Genomic DNA, 23,141 nt, shown 5'->3' on the forward strand with positions numbered 1-23,141 from the left:
GTCGACTCGAGATGCGATGCGTCTGATCGACCACATCATCGTCATCGTGATGTAATCCGATCGCGTGTCTGTCGGTGACAGAGACAGCGAAAGATTGTTTAGAAAGTTTTGATTGACAGAATGGAAAGGATGTGTTTAGACACTAGATCGCAAGAAGAATAGTAGTTCCGCCATCAAAAGGGACATCGGGAAATCGATTTCGATGAATCGACATAATCCGTTCGTCTCGCTGCTTCGCTTGGACGTCTGTTGTCGCCTTCTTGGCTGGAAATCCGTTACATGTTGCGGTCATAAACAGTTCCTGGCCATGTTTACAACGTCCCTGGATTCTCTCTCTCTCTTTTGTGCTGCTGCAAACGGCCCACAACCATGTCCGTGTTTGCAAATTGGAACGAAAGTGCAGCAGGAAATCCCAAATCCCTGGCAGTGCCCTGGAGGATCGGTTGGACACGAGATGAAATCGGGCAGATACCAACACATACTCGGCCACAATCCACGGCCACGGACATGGCACATTGCCCGGCCGCTAGAACCTGGTCCTCGTTGGCCGTGAATCCACACTGACCAGGCTCCTGACTGACTGACGCTTTGCTGGGGTGCTGACAGACTCCGAACTGTCCCCGGGGCAACTGTCCGAGGTCCAAGAACCACCGAGAAGGTGCGCTGAAAGGTGCGAACACGTTAACGAAACCAAACCGATCACGACCACGTCCACGAGACGATGCGACTGTCTGTCACGCTGGGTAGTGCACCGGTCCGGGCATCCGTGGCAATACGGGAATTTATGAGTCCCGGGGAGGGCGTGTAGTTGGACGCTTGTGCTACGTCGTTGCGTCGTCTGATTGGATCTGGAGCGCACTGGATGGACACCTCGTTCCAGACTTGGTGATGCTATCAGCGCAAAGATGCTTCTTCGACGAAGAGGAGTTCTTTCTCTCGAAATCGAATCGAATTGGTCAGCGCACTGAGCTGTAGTGTTCGTCGAGAAGTTGAGGTCAAGCGATGACTACGACGACGAATACGGCACCAATTCCCCTAGAACAACACAAAGCTCTTCCTTTTCCTTCTTCACGGACCGGACGCGACCACTGGAGAGTAGCGAGAAGTAGGAATGCGATGAAGCATTGACCCCCTTCCCGCGCTCTGGGCCTTGCCTCTCGAAACGATCGGTGATCCATCTCGGGTTCGAGAAAAAAAAAAGCAAACCAACCAACGATGAGGATCGACCAAGCTTCAACCGTTTTACAACCGCGAGGGACATAAAGCGTCACCGCATCGTAGCGCAGCAACGCTGTGCGTACGGCTAGAATGATATTTATGGACGCATAGTGTACGACTCGCCGGTCCAGCACCCAGCCTACTGCTGCTACTCCCGCTGCTGCATGACCAAAAGTGTATCCATATTGTGTTCCAGCGTCTGGTGCAGCTGCTGGTTCGGTGCGGAGATGGAGCATAAAAGAGCCGCGCAGACGGCGCGTAAAAAAAAAACGGTAAAAATGCGGCCAAAGGGTTCGTTCGCGGCAATCGGGGCGCGGGCGCTCGGATAAATTGCTTTTCTCTCCTTCATCGACACACACACCCGCAGACACACGGATATGCACGGAACGAGCATCATAAATCTCTTATGCATATATGCATCAATATACACCGTTCGCCGTCATCATCGTGGCGTCAGGGCGATACATGCCAATAAAGTTCGTTTAATTGGAGAACCCGCTCCCTCACTCACTCACTCGAGTCCGTCTCTGGGTTGCGTGCCAGGCCTCAGGGAGCCTGATCTGCGGTCCTGATCTAGTCTGGAGGGGCGTTTGGTTCTGGCGCAGTATGTTCTAGTACCTTCAATCTTGGCGCCTTCAGCGAGACGACGGTAATTATATCGACAGTTAACAGGAGAGAACCCTTTGGAGCAGTTGACACTAATGACGTGCCCGGCGCAAAATGGGAGCCCTCGCCTCAGATCCATCGGGATCAACTTATTTCGTCCAGATCCCGTTGCTTGCTAGAAACGCACACCGGTGTGTAATGAGGAAATTCCCCCCCCCCCCCCTTTTCCCTGTCACACATTTATTTACACCTTTTTGTGCGCAAAAAACCCAAGGGATGCGGATCTAAGGCGGGTCCTCAGGGGCCGTGATCCGTGTCAGCAACTCCGCCGCTCCGGAGGGTGTGTTGTGCGAGTGAGGATTTTACTGCAAACTCGCAGTCTCCACGGGACAGCGAGAAAGAATCCATCTTGTTCTATTTGACCGCCCGCGTCCTCACCGTCCAGTGCATTCTGTCTTGCAATACTTTACGACGACTGCGACGTCTTGGAACTTGGACTGGGAAGTCGACGAGATGACTTCTCGCGGACGAAGCAATGCAAGCGAGGTGAGCGAGCGTCATCAATTTGCATTCGACAGCACACTCTCGGGATCACAATGGAAGAGGAGGTCAACAGGAACAGGAGAGGAGAAGGGGAAGAGGGAAGAACACTGCATCATGCATTTTCCCATTCCCGAGCGATGGAGCGCGCTCACGAATCCAGAATCCAACGCCAACTAAACAAACATCCCATTAAATTTGACTCCCGGGGATCGTCCCGCTGATCCCGAGTGCTGGTGCGCTGCATGTTGGTTCCTGGGTGGATTTCCTTTTTCCCCTCACCAATCGAATCGGACTTGTCCAACGCAACAGGCTTGGCTCCAAGAGCAATCCGCTCCAATGCTGATCCCGGGGACCATGAGGGCAATTTACCTTCATCGCGAATGCTGCCACAGCTGCCTCATCAAAGTAGGCAATTCTTCTTCAGCAAATTGACATCCCGAGGAAGCGGTGGCCCGATATCCGTACCGTGTGCCGTGCCGTGCCGTGCCATGCCGTGAGAAACTGGCCACACTACTCTAGGATGGTCGTTTTGGGAACTAGCGTGACCTCGCGGGATGCCATATGGGTGCTACTCGCGCACCAGCGTTGCATCACAGTCACCGTTTGGCATAAGTAGAACTAGGGTCGCAGTGCAGGCGACTGAAGGCGTGGATTAGCAGCAAAAAAAAACTGCTCCAACTCCAGCCGGTGACATCGATTGACAGTTCTCCTTAACTTACCTGGTGAGGTGTTGGACTTAGTGCGGTTTAGACTTAGTAACGCTTAAGGGGGAGTGTAGGTTCTGGCCTCTCTTCAAATACTATGCAGCACACTTTCGCAACTTCTCTATGCAGACCCAAGACACATGCGCATGAATATTCATCTCAACTCTCGGCAAAGAACGGTATTGACACACTCGTCGCCCAACTCAACGTCACTCGCCTTGTGTACCATTCGCTCACAATCTGGAGCAACTCGGCGCACGCACAAAATCGTTGACTGACACCCACCTGGCGCGTATCGTTTTAACCTTCTTCGTTTTTTCAATTAGCAACTCCCAATCCTCCAACATCTTCTTGTGCGTCCGTTCGCCTCAATAGGATCAGCCTAGTGGCACGTCAGATCAAATTAGTTAATTAGACCGTAAATCAACCCCGAGCGGAGGGGGCCCACCAGCATAAACTTGTAGCGAGAACCGCGACAAGGCAACAGGCGGAGATCCCCTGACTCTCTGCTACTGTCCCTGGCGCAGTCGTGGATAATCCGCCTCGTGCCTGCCATGTTTTGACTGAGGCCGGGGAGAGCCAAAGGAAAAATCGCCGTAAGATTTACTGTCCTGTCGATATAATTAGAGCAAATCATGCTCCCAAGGTCTTCATTGTGATCCTTTCGCCGCCACTCTGCTCTGGACGGTGGTCCTGCCGATGGTCTTCTCTTCGTCTGCGGCGAAGGCGACCGCTTTTGCTTGCGCACATTAGAAACCAATAAATCATCATTAATGAATGAGCAGCACTGGAGCACCAGGTTGGACCGGTGGTGTAGAGACCTGCTGCCCTGCCCAATGGCGCACGTGCTCATCCTTTCCTTCCTCCCAAGTCGATTCTTCGATTAATTTGTCGAGCTTTTAAGCCCGCGTGTACACGGCGAGGGCGAGACGGAGTAAGACATCAGAACTAATTTTGCGTCGGCTCAACGACGACGACGACGATCAAGGCGACCAAAAGGAAGGAGAAGAAGGCGCCGCGGTGCACGGACTAGCATTCAATATCGATCGATTAGCGTCGAGTCGGGCCGGCCTGATCGCAGCTTGGAGTTGGAGTCCCACTCCTTGATCTTCGCAATTCCGTCGAAGTCGAGTCGGTCGAGGCCCTTCATCATCTCGCACTCGGACTCGAAGGTACATGCGAAGTCCAGCATTGGTCCAGTCCCCTCGAGTTCTCTTCGTCTTTTGCAACTCCTTCTCCTCCTTCTCCTTTGCCTCCTCCTGTGGTATGATCAATTGTCGCGCAGCGTGTGCACTTCATCGGTCGCGTTGTCGACCAGGCTCTGTAGCTGTCATCTCCCTGGGCCCCTCGGACCCCTGTTGTAGACACACAGAACGCCGATGGAAATACCGTGCAGAACCGCCAGCCAGCCAGCCAGCCAGCCAGCCTAGAGCCAGAGAAGTGGTTGCTCCGGAGGTTCAGAACCCCAGAAGAGAGAGCAGAGAATTTATTCTCCATCACTTTTGATTTGTGTGTCCCCCCGGTCCGTAACGATGCGGCCACACGGTTTTCCCCCCAAAGGCGCTCGAAGATGAAGAAGCAGGGACCACGGGCCAGCTGGCCAGCTAGCCAGCCTGCGGGCACTCGCTCGAACAGGAACATTGTCGTCGGAAAAGGCCGGACGACGGTACCTCACGGTCGACACCACCAACTCCCAGGAATTACTCGTCGCTGACAAATATGCACGCTGCGGTTTGTTTGTGTCTCCGAGCCCCGAGGACCCGAGTGCGAGGTGAGCGAGCGAGGACAATGCAGTCATGCAGGCACTAGCCTGGTCCCATGGAGCCCTATAAATCATAGAGGCTCTTGCGGTTAGATGGTGGTTACTGCACTGTAGCGGCGACCAGCGGCGTTCTTATCAGCCATTAAGTCGAGTCGGTGACTTCGTCTCTTATCCTCTGCGTTTTATCCTGGAACACGACCGACCGAACGAACGAGCGTCTAGTCCGTCCGATCGCTGGCCCGCTAGAAGGCGTGTAGCACTCACGCGCTCGAGGCTATTAATAGCAGGAGCGAGTAATTGATTTAAGACAAAAGCACTTTAATGATGATGAATGAAGCGCCTCCTTCTCCTCTAATGCCCTCACTCTAATGCCGTTTGAGTAAAGCTTTTCCAGCGTTCGAACCAGCAACGAAATTAGCATAACACTCGTATTAGCATAAAAAAATCATGCTGTTACAAATTTAGACACACACTCACTAATGCTAAGCGCCGCTCCAGAGCGTCTGTTCACGTGATCGTGGACGATGCCGACACTTTAGGACTTTCAATTACACCTCAGCTGGCCGTCGCTCGATAACGTGTTGTGGTCCCGGAGACGGAGCTCCTGTTTTGCACGCATCCGCTTATCACGGATCACGGATCTCGGATCGCTCGCGCACCACCGGTAGCACCGGTAGCAGTCCAGCGGGGGCCTCCAAAATGGGGCGTACATATATCTGAAGAGACCCGCGAGCGCAGCGGAATTCATTAAGATTCTATCGAAATCTGGTGCGCACATCTCGACGCCTCTAGCACCACTCCGAGCACATCTTCTGCTTCTAATTTATGTTCTAAGCGATGCCCGGGCCCGTCCGACTCCGTGGTCCTTGCGATCGTGCAGGATAACGCCGATGGATCTTCTGCTTCTTCTTCTTCGTCTTTGTCGCATGGACGCGCAAGGGCGTCGAGATGATTTATCGCCAACAATCGGCCAGAAAGCCAGGGAGAGAGAGAGAGGAGCGAGAGCGAAGAGACCCCTAGAGAGACCTCCTTCTCGTGGTGGTCGAGCAAAAATCAATTTATGATTCACGAATCCTCCTCCTTCCCAACGGGCAATAAAAACCGAAATCTAATTACAGGTTGACCGCAGACCGGGACCGCACCATTGCATTGCGAGCGTGCAGCGGCCACCAAATACCCCAGAGGGCCCCAAGGAGCACGAATTTGACCGCATTCCCTGCCCTGGTCCAGGTCGGTGCGCCGGGTTTGACACCATTTTCTACCCCCCTCTCAAATCGTCGTCGTGACATCGGACAAACTGAGGTCCGAGTCCGGTGCTCGTATGCAAAGCAGAGCGCTGGCTTGCTGGGCGGGTGGCATCCTGTTTATGACATTGCAGCGAGCACCAGGACACAACACAATGTGCTCTTAGTGTCCATTTTGTAGGCAATATTTTTTAAAAAATGCGATCTAGATCGAACACATGCGCGACATTAATAGTAGAGGCCTCGCGTTGCGGTCTGGTAGGATGCTCGCTTGACCTCTGACAATGGAATTGTCATCCTCTTAATGTGGCCACCCCGCATCGAGTCATCGATCGATGAATTATGAGCTACGATTTATTTGTTTTCTTATCCCAACGGCGGCCCATTAATGGTGGCGCATAAACCTTGGGTCGCGATCGCTAAATGTCGAGTGCCCGGTCTGCCTGGTTCTAGGGCTGACATCTCTTTACCGTTCGCTGCCATCGCTGGTTGGATCGCTGGAGGATCCCATTTATCAGCCTTTTAATAAGCGGCCGCATACGCAGCAGCGAAGGAAGAGCAGCGAGCGGGTGTTTTATCGTTTACTGTAGCACCGGTGACACCGTGCCACGGACGTGACGTGGGGGAGTGTTCACCGGGGTTTTAATTTCCATTTCAAGCGCTGCACACGAAGAACTAGAACCAATCGGAACCATGATAGCACCTCTCGAGGGAATTCCAAATGCAGCGCAAGATGCGCCGAGGATCGTCTTGAAAAAGACGCAAGCGAGAGAGAGAGAGAGAGAGACAAACATACACGGAGCGAGAGGACCGATGGAGAGACTACAATTAGAGATAAATTTATAATTATGTACAGTCCCACGCAATCGTCTTTCTCGTCGTCGTCGTCGCTGCAGACATTGCACATTGACTGCGCTCGTGCTGATTCTCGCGCCGTCACGCTTCGCACATCGATATTCTGTTGGAATCACTGGAGCTGGAGAGCAGACCGGGGAGGGCATCACCTCCAACACAGGCCCCCGAATGTCTTGATCTTGTGCTGTAGGCGAGCGAGCGAGCGAGCGAGCAGGGGTAGCGATCGAGTGCGATCGCGACGCCCGCCCCTGTGCCGTTTGATTTGTGTCTGCGCATTGCAGCTCAACGGATAAGCGACAAGCCAGGTAGGGCAGGAAAAAAGGAAGGAAAAGGAAGAGCATGGAGTTGGCGACGGAACTGCATCCTGCCAGCGATGGACGCAGTGACGCTGTGCGAGCGCTCCAGCGCGATCGCTAATAGGCAAATTGGCCAAACTCGGGGGAGACCTGGAGGGGTGAGCAACGGAGAGGGGTGGATGATAGAGAAATCGGCTCGGCCCGCGATAAAGCTGAACATTTTGACTAATTACGTGCTGATCGGTGACTAATTGCCCTGGGAACGCGAAAGATCGCGAGCGTGCCGGTCGCTGCGGTGGTCATTTGCGGTGGAAGGGGTCGGAGGTCTTGCTTTTTGTTTTTTTTTCGAGCGGGAATGGAACAATCACATTTGTCTTGTGACGGGTGACCTTGTGGTGGTGGTGGACCACCATCAAGAAGTCTCAGGTGAGGAGAACATACCATTTGCCCGGTTGACATTAAGGAAAAGACATTTTAGTATCCTCATTTGTGAAGAAATGCTTTAGACTTTATTGATGGCTTTAAATATTTCAGGTCCTAGATGCAACGATTTTTTTGTATTTGCGCACTGACCCTTCAAACTGGTCCTTCCAATAAAAATAAATAATTAAAATGAACTATCTAATATATTGTACTTTTTGTGAACATGATCTATTGCTCAAAAATGTGGGAAACAAGCTCGCGTGAATTTAAGCGATCCGTTCGTCGTCAATGAGGTAAAATTAATAATCATTATTTGAACTATGGTCCATCGTTTGGTTTGGATTTGCGAATGACAAAGAGTCATGGATTTGCGAATGACAAAGAGTCATGGATTTGCGAATGACAAAGAGTCATGTTATCACTCCAATTACAGTACCACTCGCAGAAAAGATTGAAGTAAGTAACTTAAAAACGTTCAAGATCCAAGTGAAATATCTAAAAAAAAAATGAAAAATGGGACTTTTGCCTCAGTAAATTACTAAAAAAGGAAGGTTTATTTATGACATCTTATGACTTTTAAACCCCCTTAAAGTCATGGTTACGACCTCCAAATTAATAAACAACAACAACAACTGTCTGTAAAGCAACTTGTTTCAACTTCAGCAAGAGGTTGAACTAAGGCAACTCTGATCTCGACTTCAATGTGACAGAAATTAAGCTAAATTTAATGTCAGTCAACAAGACCAATGCTTAGCAAAGGCTGCAATCTCGATCTCAATTCAATTTTTAATTCATACAAGCTATTGTCTTATCACGCAAACAGCGATAATATCGTATCCACTGGACCCTTCCAGACATTTTCTTGTCCTTATTATGACACTCAAAAGCAGAACTGAACAATGCATCGTAGAATGATTTTCAAAAAAAAAATGCGCCCTTTAGAATGTGAATAATATCAAATGAAAAACATTCTGAAGATCATCATCATCTGTTTGCTATGAAGAGAATCACCCAAACAGTCCTCTCACGATCACTTTCACAGTCCCCAAACGGTTCCCGTTCCTTCACTCATCGTGCATCGAACCTAATCAGAACCGATTACGCTCCTGAAACAATATCACGCCAATCGCCTGCCTGACACTCTCTGACTGGCCGTCTGACCAGCTGCTGACTAACTGGCGGTGCTACTACGAACTGTCAGAATGATTTATCGCACCGACGAGCCCCAGCCTGGGTTCGAAGTTCGAAGACCTCCCCCGGGGGGGCACACCGGCCACCGGCCACCGGGCTGGTAAGGAATGCATGCATTCCACTTATTATTTTCACGCTGCGATCGTTACAAGCATTTAAAAACCGATTTCAGAAGTCCCTTGGCTGGTGTCCCGGTCACTGGTGTGTTGTTTCAGCGCCACAACCCACACGCAACGTACCTGAAGCCAACCAACCTGGTGCCAGCTTGGTGTGTCTCTGGGCGTGCGTGCTCAATGCAGCGTGCGTGCGGCAGCAGACGGACTCCCGATCCCCACCACCGTAGCCAATGAAGACATCATACGGGGAGGGCCAGAGGAGGAGCTTTTTGTTTCGTTTTTCCGTTAATGAAATTCGATTGATTTTCACCCTCTCATTCCCAGAGGGCGCCGGTAGAGAATTCCTCAGAGGGAATCGCACAGTAACCGTGGTGATGATGTCGTTGTCACCCGGGTCACCCCATAGGTCTTCAATTACAATCACCGAAAATCGAAGTAGGCGAAGGCGAAAAAAAAGGAACAAGTCTGACGACCACAAAACATTCCTGGGCCCTAAAGCTTGGAACAGAGACCGCCCCAAAAACCCGGTGCAGTTGGTGGAAGCATCGGTGGAAAATGCGATAAACAGCATGTTAACAGTTGCGATAATAACAATAATAAATTGCGACGAAAGTGATTACTCACGATCACCGGGGAGGAGATCGTTTAAGGAGCTCCTAACAGCAGCAGCAGCAGCATCAGCAGCAACATCGCGCTCTGTAGAGGACCTCCTTCTGTGCTACGACGGTGAACCACCGTAAGCAGTGCGTGTTCTTCGTGACGCATTTAACTTCCACTCTCCTCCTTTCCTGTCTTGTCTCTCTGTTTCTCTACCTAACCGGATCGAGTAAAATGTATTTGCATTTTGTCCGTGCGCCCTCCCTGACTGCTCGGTCCTTCACGCAAGACGATGCCATTGTCTCAGGGGAAAGGAACCGGGAGTGGAGTTGCGCCAGAGCGAGGGTTCATTTCGGTGGCATCGATCATTTGGCGATCCACAGCAAGCCCCCTCAAGAATGGATTCAATTATGTTTAATTAAAGTTTGTGGTGGGGCGTCAGGGGCGGCAGCCCGTTGTTCCTTGGCGCAGTAGCCTGGTGGCTGGTGGTCTTGATTTGCCGGATTGGCCACAATCAGGCCAGTTCAGGAAAGATGGTAGTTCGTAACGATGTTTTATCATCGATGGAGGTTTTTTTTATCTCTAAAAGTTTTCTTTCGTCCTTCCTCTTTTAAGATGTACCGTAAATTGTGTTTGGTTTTCACTTTGGATCGGCTCCTCGGTAAACTGTGCGGTAGGCCAATCGACAGACGCTCAGCACCGTGAAGATACGAAGAAAAAGTCTTCAAGAGGACGCATTGGCGTCCTACGCAACGTGCGCGTTGTCGTCGCGATACGATCTGCACACACAGGCACACCCTGATCGACGCAAAGACAGACAGACAACCTGCGCGCGAGAGACAGAGAGAGCGAGAGAGCGAGAGGCAAGGGCAGCGACCGCCAAAAGTGGTCTGCATTGTCCTTTTAGTTTTTGTGCTGCATTTTCTGCAGCCTCCAAGGCGAGGGCCAGCATGCAATCTTGAGCGTATCGCGTTTATGGTTTCCAGTTCATGGTCGTCGCCGTCGTCGTTGTTGTGGTCGTTGTGTATGTTGTCTGCAACCGCAATGCTCAATCGATCGGAGTGGGAGAAGGAGGATGAAAGAGGCGCGTAGGGTTGCGCATCTTCACGAAAAAGTGCTGCTTCTCGAGCAGCAGCAGCAGTCGGTTGTTTAAACTTATTTTTGGTCCGCTTGTTATCGCCATTGCCCGGTCTGCGTTCGGCGTTCTGGTTTTTGACAAACAAAACAAAGAACTGCAAGGGCGACAGGCAAACAGACGACGAACCCGCTTTTTCGTTGATGTCATTGTGATCGAAACGCAATGCAAATACTGCCCGTACGTGTGCGTTGTGCATTGCGATCGTTGGTAACGTAATGATGTGACGCCCCCAAAAATGCTCCTCTGCATAAAGCCGTGCAGGCAACAGAGAAGCATTGCACCTCCCGGTAAACTGCTGCAAGCTGTCTTTGAATCGAATTTCTGAAGCAAAAAATAATCAGGCAAAACGCCGCTTGTGTGCGAGCCCTTTGCGCAACAAGCCCAAAGCTAAATTGTGCAACAGACCATACCACGCGTGCTGATGGTATGCTGATGCTCCCCACTGACTCGGTCATCACGGACTCGGGTAAGACGAACTGACGAAACGGTGAAGCGAATCTAAACGCGCCGCCTCTGGCGCGGTCACTGATTAGTAACGGGCACTGCGTAAGCATAAGCGCATACACAGTGAGTGCGTTGGTTGGGTTAGAAGTGCGTATGGTGGTGATGGCGGTGTAATCGTAACGCGGAAATAGCATCCCTGGCAGGGCAGAAATTTGGGACAGCAGCATGCAATGGTGGATGCAATGTGGGTGCGTAGTGCTGAGTGCATGATCATCCATGAAGAAATGAAATTTAGGCTTTATGATCAGGCTGATTTGTCTGGAAACCAAAAAGAAAAGACAGAAAATCGCGTAGCTATGCCAACCGTAATGATCCATCCAGCCCATCACTCACTACCAGAGTGAGTTGTAGTAAAATTTGTTCGGCCCTTTTGTTAGAATCCATTTTAAAATCGTCTTCTCCAGAGCACATAATCTGTAGCAAATATGTGACATTCGCACGCGTCTCAATAAAATCAAAGAGGCTCAAATCAACTCATGGGTAGCGTGAGCATTTACGAGTGATTTCGTTCATTTTGGCCAGATAAGAATGATTATCTGTTTGTTTGGCCTGCCACAGAAGATTCCTCCACCGCAACGCGTACAACTCCGCCTTGTATCGGCTTCTCCATCGTCCCTCCTCACATACCGGGCCATATATCCTTCTGAGAACTCTTCTTTCGAACGCGGTTAAGAGGGCTTCGTCCGTTCTGGACAGTGTCCAAGTCTCAAAGGCGCCTAAGTAGGTGAAGTTTTTGATGACTTCGAACTTTTTGTCACCTATTAGTACGTTATCGCCCGCATATTGGACTCAATAACTTGTCGGGCCGCTGATGGTGCCACCATAAACTTGGTGGCCTCGTTGACCTGCAATCCGAGGTCTTTTGCCCGGAACGGTTGAACCGGAAAATCAACCGATACGATTTTCAAACAAACGGCCGACTCAAACTGCTGCGCCTCATCTGAGGGCGCTAGTATCGCACAGTTCGCCGCAATCTCGAGCAGTTTTCAAATTTGAAACAGCCGTCTTTTTACTGAATGGCCGGAAAAACGCCAAAAATCGAAGAAAACAGCTTCAGGATGGTCTGTAATCTTTGAATTCTGTAATTTGAGATGTTGTTTAGCAAAAAATGGTCATCAGAATAGACGAACTGCTACCCAGCGTGTCCTGATAGAGAAAAAGATAGCCCCTTTTGAACTATTTCTTGTGGGAAGATGACCTCTTTTCTTGATAGTTTCTTACATGTTTTAGGATGTTCAGAACGCTGAGATTTATGACGAAAAGCGAGCGGAAGGTTTATACGGCGAGAAATTTTGAGTAAGTTCTGTCCTTTAATGGCAAATTGGATCTCAATTTTGCACCGGATTTCAACTACAAAGCTTACTTGATTCGATATTATTTCAAAACATTGGATGGCAACCTTTCAGCTCCAATGCCCACTGCGTTGAATTCGATATTGTTGCTCTAATATTAAAGAACGCTTTGTTTGAGCAAACGAACGATGGTTCGTCAAGGGATTTAAGTTTGGTAATTATTTTGGTTTGAATAAAAACTACGGCCAGTTCAATTGCGTATGTCTGAAAATCGAAATCAAGATCTCAATAACAACGAGAAAGGATTAATGATAGCGAAAGACGAAGACAGCAATCAAGATCAGGATCATATATGTGGAACTATAGCGAATCCTCCCGTGGTTCTATATGGTTCTACGATCCCCTACAATGAAATGTCGTGTGTTGATAAAGGGAAGATAGATGAGGTGTATTAAGCTTTGAAAAAAATCGGTAAGTCAAGTAAGTTTGTTGCGACACTGGCACACTGGCTTGCAAAACGTTGGGTTTTCGGAGAATTGCTTCAAAACATGAGGAAGGGCTTATAGTGGACCGAGATTCCGCTGAGACGCTCATATTGTTAAGAAATGGTATGTTCATTAATTTAGCGCAAAAAAAACTACAAAAAATATACACAATTCCCTTGAAAAAGACAGCTTTAATTGAAAGTTTTAAACAAAATACTAATAATAAAAACGTTTATTTAGGCCGCCGCGGAAAGCATTTCGAATGTACTGTTCGAGCAGCCCTTGCTACCCTTTCGGTTTAATAAGGAATAGAAACGACCAGTAGCAGTAACAATTCGTTGAATGAAATTAGATCGACTAAAATATTAATACCGCACGGAACAACTTCACCAATCCTGTCGTCCGGATTTTCCGTCCAACTTCAAACCGGTCCGCCAAATCGCTCCTTAATCCATCGCACCCACATTATGACATTTAGTTTTTTTTTCTCTTTTTTCATTGCGATCCAATTACCAAAAAAAACCGTATAACCAGCCGATGTGCCCAGCATACACATTATGAAACCCTCCGCGCAGCAAATAAATCCAATCTTGCGCAACAAATCCCGACGGTCCACAGCACTGCGAGCCGGAACAACGACCTCTCCAGTGGTAACACCGTTCCAAACCTCGCTCATCTCATCGCCCACCTTGCGACAACATTCCGCTCGGCTCGCCGTTCGCCGCGCACACACCGCAAACACAATTTAACCCCCCGACCAATCAGCCCCAAACCCGGATCTTGGACTGGCGTGCGCTCCGGATCCGCGCTAAAGTTCATACAAACAGCGGAGGGCAGCAGCACAGGTTTATGTAATGGTGCATGCACTATACTCCAATCTCCAATCTTAGCTGCGCTTGAGCTTTTGCAACGATCGCACCTTGGAAGGCGTCTTTTGTCTTTTTGTCTGTCTTCTGAGTCCTTCTTTTCGTGTGTGCGGTGTTTTGTAACCGACCATCGACCAGCACACTGATTGACTGACGTCATCCTGGTGACGTTTTTGGAATATTTCAGCGCGGGGGGAGATGCGAATTTGGGGGGAATTTGGATTTTTTGCATAAAATTGGTGGTTTCGCCTCTTCCTTCACCCCTCTCCCGGAGACTTCGTAGCCGCGCAAGATTGCATAATGAGCGCCGTGACGTTCGGAGGTGTCCCAGATTGTGACGCTGCATCCCGAGAGTGAAAGTTCCGGACGTCTGCTATCGTGGCGCGAGCCTGTGCTGCGCAGGGTCCACCATTTTCTTTAACGTGTCGCTGGACGTGTCGCTCGGTGAAAGAAAGTCGAACACCGGGAGCTAGACTTTCCAAATTGCAACCGGAAAAGGGGAGACATTGCATTGCACACGCTAGCTACGTGCTGGTTGTTGGTTGAGGTAGCGAGTAGTTAAACCATAACAATCACAATTACATACACTCATACAATGAAAAGTATTTGTTAAACGTTGAATAATCTCTTCCTGTAACGTCTTGTCGTCAACGGGTAGCAAACATTCCATTTTTCGCGCGTTGCCCGCACCACTCCCGGTGTTATGCAAATTCGCGACAGATGAGTGCGCACACAATCGAATGAACCGATGCCACATGATGCTGATAATGGTCACGATATTCACGCGTGGCCAAAAGTTTGAAAGAAACATTTACAATCGAACGGGATCCTCAACGGGATGCGGTGCGCCCCCGGGGCGTTCTGTGAAGAACTTCCGAGAAAGAAAAAAACTTCCGAATTCCGGTTCCAGCCAACCACCAATGGCTAATAAGCCCCGGCACTGCTGTCTATATTAGTGTTTTACAACGGGATTCGAAGCGAGGGTGCGCGTGCAGTGCTCTCTGGCGCACCACCAATAGACCCCTTAAATCCAACTCCAAAGTGGAGGTCGCTTGGTTTAAGCCCAGGGCCGAGGGCACCAGGGCACCGGCACCCTCCAGCACCGAATAAATCATTCTTCGTGCTGGCATGCCCGTTACGGACCCGTGGCTTACCACAATTGGTTCCCCCCCCCCCCTTCGCGACTACCGGATTCCGTTAGTGGTGCCCCAAAAAGGGGGGGGGGGCTGGAGATTCCCACACGCACTCGCACACACCAGCACGCGTGCGATGGGATCACGGAACGGATGCGCGTGCCCTAGGCCGCGATTTATGCTCCGCTCCGGCCGCACCAACACCACGCGAGCACACGAATCGCAGTCACGATCGTTTGCGTGCTGCTGTTGCTTCGTGGAGCAGAGGGGGGTGGAGGCGAGGGGCTCGAAATACGATACCGGGGTGCCTCGATGGTGCGCCAGATCTCGAACGACCTTGAGCAGGTTTCCGCGAACTCTGGGGCCACAGCATGAAGCGGATCTTTGGCTTCTCTGCCGCTCTGACGGATACGAAAGACTTGAGGTGCAAGCGATGAACCCCGGCCGCGGATGTTTAGCAGAGATGTGAGTTCCATGAGAAAAGATGACGTCATTCGATTAACATTCTTTCTGGAAGTTATTTTTAGCATCCAAAAAATAGTCCCCCTCCCTTCTCTGCCCCTCATTTCAGCCGAAAAGAATGAAAAAATCTGGACAAAAAATGGATTCACTGTGAATGTGGAGTGAATGCTTCGAAGCCCCCCCGGGGGTCTGAATGTAACGAAAGCAAAAGCGGCTGACCTTTTTCCATCCGGCAACCGGGAACGTCATCATCATTATCATCATCTTGCATGTGACCACGACATACGTCGCAGCATCACGGGAGGTAGCTTGCTGGCTGGCCAGACTCTCTTCTTCAGAGCAGAGCCTCCGATCGGTCTAGACTCGTCGTGCTGCCACACATAACGCCACCTCTGTCCGGGATTGGGGGGACTCGATCGCTGTTGTATGTCTATTTGTATCGGTATGAGTGAAAAGGGCTCATCCCGGGGTCGAACCAGTGTGAGTGATGCTGCTTTACGGCTTTGCAATCAATTTGCACAACGTTTCAACTCATTCCGCAGAAGTTTAGGCACGGTCTCTACCGTTTTATGAGAACGGTATTTATTTGTTTATATTTTAAGAGATGAGAACAGTAAGATCTTTAAAGCAAATTACAATCTAACTCATGTAGAAAAAAAAGCCAACACGCTTGCTAAACCCGTGGTTCAGGTTCGCTGGAGCTCGAGTCAAAACATTAGCTCACCGATCGCGCGATCTTACGCACACCAGCACACAACCCGCTGTGTTCGCTTCGTGTGGCTGCTCCACTCCGAGTAGTATTCCGGCACGAGATGGGGGCGATCAGTTTGAGTTGGCATCTCCGCGAGTTCGATTGTGTTTCGATTGCGCGTGCAGGTTCGCGACGTTCGCTGGCTCTCAGATCTGATCACCGGGTAGCAGCAGCAGCAGCAGCATCAGGCTATTAACACACCGGGGGTAATTGATCACCGTCCTGACGTCCTGCGCACGTTCTCCCCCCGGCTCAGTGGCTGCACGTGGAGCGACTGTGATCGTGAGAATCACTGTTTCTTATCGCAACCAGTGAAGCATCCGCTTGATCAGTGATGCTGATGCTAGAAGCTGGTGTTTGACACAGCAAACACCAAGCAACAATGGTGGTTAATAAGTGAGGATCAACTTCTCCCCTCCGCACACACAAAAAATACACACATTAGCATTCAAAATGGTTGTCCAGAAGTGCACCAGGGGACTGTGAGAGAGTTGGGAGTGAGTGTTCGCTTTGTTTGTTTGTTTGTGGGTAGCTGCGACCGAGCCTGTTGACGATCATTGACGATCAAGTTGGATGAAAGTTTGCAAATGATGATGGTGAGATAACAAAAAAATCGCGGTGAAAAGTGAGCGGGCCCTGATGATCGCCGAGTTTTGTGAGGGTTTTTCTTTGTTGTGTGAAATCGATCACGCGCAATGCGCACTATTCACCGGGAAAATGGGGCTAAAGGCCAGCCAGCCAGCTGGCTCGCCACCCACTGCTTCTAACGGCGCGGTAGCGATCCAGTGATGTGATCATTCGGGGGCGATCGAGACAGCGCGGTCGCTTCCGTGGAGTGAACAAAACAAGACCCCTGACGCGTGCGTGCATGCGTCCGTGGCTAGACCCGGGAGCGAGTGAAAGAAAGAAAAGTGCCGCTGGCGGATCACCCCCTCCTCCTCCAGTGTTGCGGAAGGAAATGTAAAACAAAAGCAGGAAAGGAAAGGCAAAGAAAGCATTGGTGGTGGCCGCGATGGATGGTGAATAAGAAAGTGCGCCTCCACCACCGCCCATGAGCGTTCGTGAGGTTGTCTACGTCCAGAGCAAGCGACGAACCTCCCCTGGCGCAGACACACGCTGGAAGAAGCCCCAAAGCGACCGATCGTGCGCGATCTTCAATGTGTGCGTGATCGAGACGGAAATACAGGCATTGGGGGGGAGGGGGGGGCACAGAATGGGGCATGAAAGGGTTGAGTGAGCGTAGCCGCCGCCGCCGATGACAGGCAGGCGACCAGCGGGAGTGAAAGAGTTTGCGAGTTTGAGCAGAGAAAGAAAAGAGAAATCGGTACGCGGTAACGGTGAAATGGAATGGTCGGGCGAACTGTTCCGAGGCAAATCCGGTGAGCGAGAGAGAGAGAGAGAGAGTAACAGCTTCTCGTCTCGTCGTCGTCTGCGGCAGCAGCAGCATGATTGCTGCGAACGAAGGAAAGTGCACGACAGGGCGTAGGCCATGTGATGCACCTTCACCGCGGTGCCTTTTGGCGTTTTCCAACCACGATCATCGCTGCTCGATGTTGCTGCTCAATGATGCACTGAATTTGTGGTGCCACGTGGTGCTGGATGCGTGAATTATTGGTGATCGCAGAGGAAGAAGAAGAACAACAGCAATCTGATCCAAAAAGGATCCCCTGGATCCCCTCAGGGTCAGTGAAAGAGAAAACGGTTGTCCATTGAAGCTGCCAAACGGAAGCCTTTTTGTTATTTCTTTTGTACTCTTTACGCGCGTGGCTGTGCAAAAATTCGTTCGTGCTTTCTTTGTGGAAAATATGGATTTTCAATCAAGCGGTATCAGCATCAACAACACCATCGCTGAATGGTGGTGCGGCTAGTGATCGCGAGTGCATGAAAAGCGGAATCAGTGCACGACGACGACGAGGTTGGAAAGCATAAACCGGACAAGCGGTGGTGCCGGTGGTGCAGGCTACCGTGTCACTCTAGCCAATGCTCCCATTGATTGATGGAAAGTTGAACGGGGGGAGGGAGCGCATTAAAATAATGAAGAAAACAATTTGCACGGAAAGCATAGCGCTCCGGTGAGAGGAAACGTTAATTTAATTTTGTGATAAACACGGAAACTGCGCAAGGAAAACTAGTAGAGTGTTTGGTGTTTGAAAAAGTGCAGTTTGTGAAGGTTATTTGTTAATTTCTGCTGCAAATGCATGGTTATAATACAAGCAATTGCTACTTTCTCCGTGCATTTCGCTTCTGTAGGTCATCATTTTTGTGGTTCAATGGATTCCATTTTTGAACGTTTGCTTTATAAATCTACTAAGCATGCATTCTGTTTCCGCTGCCACAGAGATGCCAACAGATATGACAGCTGAATGCACTTTCTCATGCCCTGGAACTGGAGCATTCCAGTAGCTCCCAGAGATGGGGGCTTCTGTGGTGAACGTCTGGAAATGACCTGGCCGCTTGGCCAAGAATGTGGCCGTGGGAAAGCGGAATCCAGTTTTAATTGCGGAAACCCGCTTTTTCATCTAATTATAATCAAAGTTCCACGGTGAACTGACTTCTTAACCGCAACTCTGCTTTCTTTAACTCTCCCTAATAGCTATCATTCGCATCTAGACCACCAGCGTGAATTACGGTGACTTTCCAAGGCATTCCAAGTCTATGCCCCCGCCCGGGACGGAACACACGGAGTCCGGAGTGCTACGAAAATGATTCTCTGGCCGAACTATGTAACCGAAAGTGAAACCAAGTGGCACCATAGTCCCATCGGTGAGACAAGTTTTGCCATTGTTACGTAAAAAAAACGGAAACCGGCGCCCAGTGTGTTTCCGTGCGAGTGTTTGTGTATGTTGACCGAAGGACCGAAACGTTCGTAATAACCATACCGAAGGTGGGATCGACGCGGAAGACACGGAAGATTATTCATAAGCTAAGAAGCAAGGCGAGCGAGAGAGTAAAGGAAGGACGGAACTGAAAAACAACCGTCCCCAGGCTTCGTCACACCGTGACAATAAAAAAAAAGAAAAGGAGAAGGAGGTGACATTAAGCGTGGTGCTAAATGACTTTCTAGCCAAAGCTCGATCATCGAGAGACCGACGACGACAACGATCATGGCTCTCGATTTGATGCGACTTTGGAGAGGCAGGAGCAGCAGCAGCAGGACGACAGCGGGAATGAGGCACCGCAGTAAACCAGTGACGTCAGCGATGCTGATGAGCCACTGCTGCTGTCTGACGGTGTGGTGGATCGTATGCTGCACGATCATCCTACAGCCCCAAGGCACAGGTAAGACCATTATTGACCATTCTCAATTCCATTCTCCCTCTGCCGCTGTACAGCCACGATGGCACGTGGCTTTATAGGCCGTGATCAGCGATCGCGTACGTCCATCCATCAACCAACCGGCCACAGAGAGGACAGAGTGGTCACGTTGGGGTGCGCGCAATTCGTATAGAAAGCGAGTGGCATCTTGCTCGGGTGCTCGGTCCTGGGGTCCAGCTAAAATGAAAGTGGTCCGTCCGACGGCGGCCGAGAGAACCGCGTCTTCGCAACCACAAAAGCTGCCTAACCGGTTTTTTTGCCGTCTGTCACCCTCTGAGTGGCTGAGTGCTGGTCTGCGTCCTTTTCCTCTCGCAAACACACACCAGGCACACACCAGGCACACACCTTGCGAACGAATTATGCGTCGTGGATCCATCCGCTTCGTATCAACAAACTATTTTGTTTATGTCCCAGTCCTTCAACCGATCGAGATTGGAGAACTCTCTGGCGTCAAGTCAAGTGAAGTGCGGAGGTCTACCACTTCATTAACCCACACCAGCACCACTGCAGCATCTTCTTCCAGTCTGTTTGGGGGCAATAGCCAACAGTGTGATAGCGCGCCGAGTGGCGAGTGGCATGTAATTAGCAGAGCTCTCTAATAGACCACGCCGCATTAAGGTCGTGCCTTTCGATGACAACGACACCGAGGGAAGGAGAGGATTTTAATCACCTGGGCTGGTCTGGCCGCCGGTTAACAAGACTGGCTGTTGGCACTCTGTTATTGTCAGTGATTGGAAGGTCGCGCGCGCGCGCCAATCGGAAGTAAATTTGAAAATTATTCAACAGGCTCCACACAGGTTGCCTTCTGATACCAACTCGCCCGGCGCGCGATTGTTGCGAGGAAGCTAGGAAGTAATTTAGCAACCGTCCGTCCAGAAGGTCACATTGTCAGTGACCCCAGACCACCCGAACGGCCTTCCACCAGTTTATTGTCGAGCAAACTGGAAGCCGCTGATCTTAGAGTTAAGAGTTCCTCCCAAGTCAATGACAACATCGTTCATAATGCGTTCGTTCGTTTGCTTTGTTTTTTATCGTTTTCGCTTTTTGCAGACTCGCAGGACCTGAACACCCCACCGCTGATCACAGTGGATCGTCATTGGCGGATCCGGGAGAACACCACACTTGGCACCATTATCGCGCGTGTCCACGCGGATGACAACGAGGACGATACGCTCGAGTTTGGGATGGATGCGTTGGTCGCCGGGCAAGATCAACCGTTCACCATCGATCCACAATCGGGCATCGTGACGCTGAACAAAAGTGTCGAAGGCCGAGCGGGGCAGAACTTTTTCGTCTACGTTACCGTGACCGATGGTAGCGTGACGTCGAAGAACGAAGTGTACGTCAACATACTGGCCAGCAATGCGACGGGGCTGTACAAATCGCGAGTCCCTCAGTTCACGCCCAGTATCGACAACATCCGACAGATACTGCCACCTGGGTTTAATCTGCCCGGTATGAGCTCACGACCACAGGTTCCACTGCCACTGTTGCCACCACAGTTTACGAGAAGTCCACCGACCTCGGTGGTTCAGCCCCAGGAACCCGATGACAGCTACGCCGTTACGCCTCTGCCAACGAAACAAACCAAAACGTATCCAGATCGACCGCTCGTCGACGGTGCAGTGGCGGCGCCGCCAGAGGTCCAAGGGGACACCACATTGACTGACAGTGATGGCAATTTAACGATCGCCATCAATGGTGGCACCGGAAATACAACCAAATTGTCGATACCTTCCCGACCTACCACCATTAGACACCCGGCACCAACGGTGGCCAGCCATCCGACGGTGGCACACACTACCGACGCGACCCACGGTCCGGTGCTTGCCCATCCGGCCAGCGCTGCCGGAAGCGAGGAAGCGAGCACGTTCAAAATTCTACTGCCAGTCATCATCTCGGTCACGATCATCTTCGTCAGTGCGGGCCTGATCGCGATCTGCATCTTCCGGAAGTACCTGTGCGCCATCAGCAAGACGCTGAAGAAGAAGAACAAAATTGATAAAGCCAAAAAGTCAAACCAAAGCAACGCCAGCAGCAACATCACGTCCGGGACCGAGGACAGCCGGAATTCGATCGGGCTGAGCCACTGGAGCGGCCCGATGGCGTTCAGCAATCGTTACACCTCACCGTGGGAACGGGATGCCAGTGGGCATCTGCAGGCGACCTCGCAGCTGTCCGAAGAATCGAACGCATCGATCCCGAAGGATCGCTGGGAGTTTCCACGCCATCGGCTGAAGGTGTTCAACATACTGGGCGAGGGTGCGTTCGGGCAGGTCTGGCGCTGCGAAGCGACCGATATCGATGGTCACGAGGGTGTCTCGATAACGGCGGTGAAAACGCTGAAGGAGAACGCGAGCGAGGCCGAGCGTAGTGATCTGCTGTCGGAGCTGCAGGTCCTGAAGTCACTGGAACCGCACATCAACGTGGTGCGGCTGCTCGGTTGCTGTACGGAGAAGGATCCAATTTTCGTCATACTCGAGTACGTCAATATGGGAAAGTTGCAGACCTTCCTGAGGAACTCACGGGTGGAGAAGTAAGTACTATAACTCGGCTGATTATGAAGATTATGATCTAACGTTTATTTCCTTTCTTGCAGACACTATGGCAATACTCACGGCAAGTCCAAGATACTCACCTCGGGCGATCTCACCTCGTTCATGTTCCAGGTGGCCCGTGGAATGGATTTCCTGACCTCGCGAGGAGTAAGTATCCGGTCGGGATCGGGAGGTGACATCATTCTGTAACGTACGGTTGCGTTCTCTCTCCCCACAGATCATTCATCGCGATCTGGCAGCGCGCAACATTCTAATCACCGAGGATCACACCTGTAAGGTGGCCGATTTTGGCTTCGCCCGGGATATCGTCACCTCGAAGGTGTACGAACGGAAGAGCGAAGGCCGTCTACCGATCCGGTGGATGGCGACGGAGTCCCTGTACGATAACATCTTCACCGTCAAGTCCGACATCTGGAGCTTCGGCATCCTCATGTGGGAGATCGTAACGCTCGGCTCGACGCCCTACCCCGGCATTGCTGCGGCCGACGTCATGCGCAAGGTGCGCGATGGTTACCGGCTCGAAAAGCCGGAGCACTGTCGGCGCGAGCTGTACAACATCATGTTCTACTGCTGGGCCGGCGATCCCGACGAACGGCCCGGGTTCCCGGAGGTTGTCGAAATGCTCGACCGTTTGCTGCAAACGGAAACGGACTACATCGAGCTGGAACGCTTCCCGGATCACAACTACTACAACATGCTCAACATGAGCGGCGAGAAGCTGTAGCTGCCCGAGATACTCAGTACCAACGCGTCCCGGTTTTTGTTTTTTTTTTATATGTTTTGGTTGTGATAAGACGACGGGTAAAGCCGTTACTATTCTGTTCGTTGTTCCAGAATCCATTCCAGGACACTATTTATCTGTGTGCTTTGTATACAATGGCGCAATGGACGGCACGGTGGTTGAGATGAGTTTTAAAACGACACTTCCGACTTGTAAATAAGAGAGAACTGATTTCGCTTTCGTTCATTGTACTATTTCATTGGGCTCTGCATTGGCCAGAGCGCGTGTTTAAGTTTAAGAAGAGAGCAGCCAATAAAACCTGATCCAACAAACGAAGAGAAACCAAACAGTAATCGGTCAT

General features: G+C 50.8%; 1 protein-coding gene across 5 annotated transcripts; it reads left to right on the forward strand.

Annotated features, from left to right (window-relative positions):
* The first annotated feature begins 16,278 nt into the window (after nucleotides 1-16,278).
* LOC126574566 (tyrosine kinase receptor Cad96Ca) lies at nucleotides 16,279-23,135 on the forward strand. 5 transcript variants are annotated; one of them, XM_050234835.1, is made up of 5 exons: nucleotides 16,279-16,392; nucleotides 18,780-19,465; nucleotides 20,552-22,037; nucleotides 22,101-22,206; nucleotides 22,277-23,135. In XM_050234835.1, exons 2-5 carry the CDS (start codon nucleotides 19,291-19,293, stop codon nucleotides 22,781-22,783), a joined length of 2,274 nt encoding a protein of 757 aa, XP_050090792.1. In that variant the 5' UTR covers nucleotides 16,279-16,392; nucleotides 18,780-19,290; the 3' UTR covers nucleotides 22,784-23,135. The 5 variants fall into 5 exon arrangements, with proteins under 5 accessions (XP_050090792.1, XP_050090795.1, XP_050090791.1 ...); XM_050234838.1 differs by lacking the exon at nucleotides 16,279-16,392 and adding an exon at nucleotides 16,664-16,782; XM_050234834.1 differs by lacking the exon at nucleotides 16,279-16,392 and adding an exon at nucleotides 16,747-17,347.
* The last annotated feature ends 6 nt before the right edge of the window (nucleotides 23,136-23,141 follow it).

The sequence above is a fragment of the Anopheles aquasalis genome, chromosome 3, assembly GCF_943734665.1.
Source record: "Anopheles aquasalis chromosome 3, idAnoAquaMG_Q_19, whole genome shotgun sequence".
In the NCBI taxonomy this organism is placed as follows: Eukaryota; Metazoa; Arthropoda; class Insecta; order Diptera; family Culicidae; genus Anopheles; species Anopheles aquasalis.

Bases quoted from the DNA above. Each gene is read 5' to 3' on its own strand.
- LOC126574566 (XM_050234835.1), top strand. From the start codon at position 19,291: ATGGCTCTCGATTTGATGCGACTTTGGAGAGGCAGGAGCAGCAGCAGC. The intron at 19,466-20,551 runs GTAAGACCATTA...CGCTTTTTGCAG, and splicing joins CCTACAGCCCCAAGGCACAG to ACTCGCAGGACCTGAACACC. The intron at 22,207-22,276 runs GTAAGTATCCGG...CTCTCCCCACAG, and splicing joins ATTTCCTGACCTCGCGAGGA to ATCATTCATCGCGATCTGGC.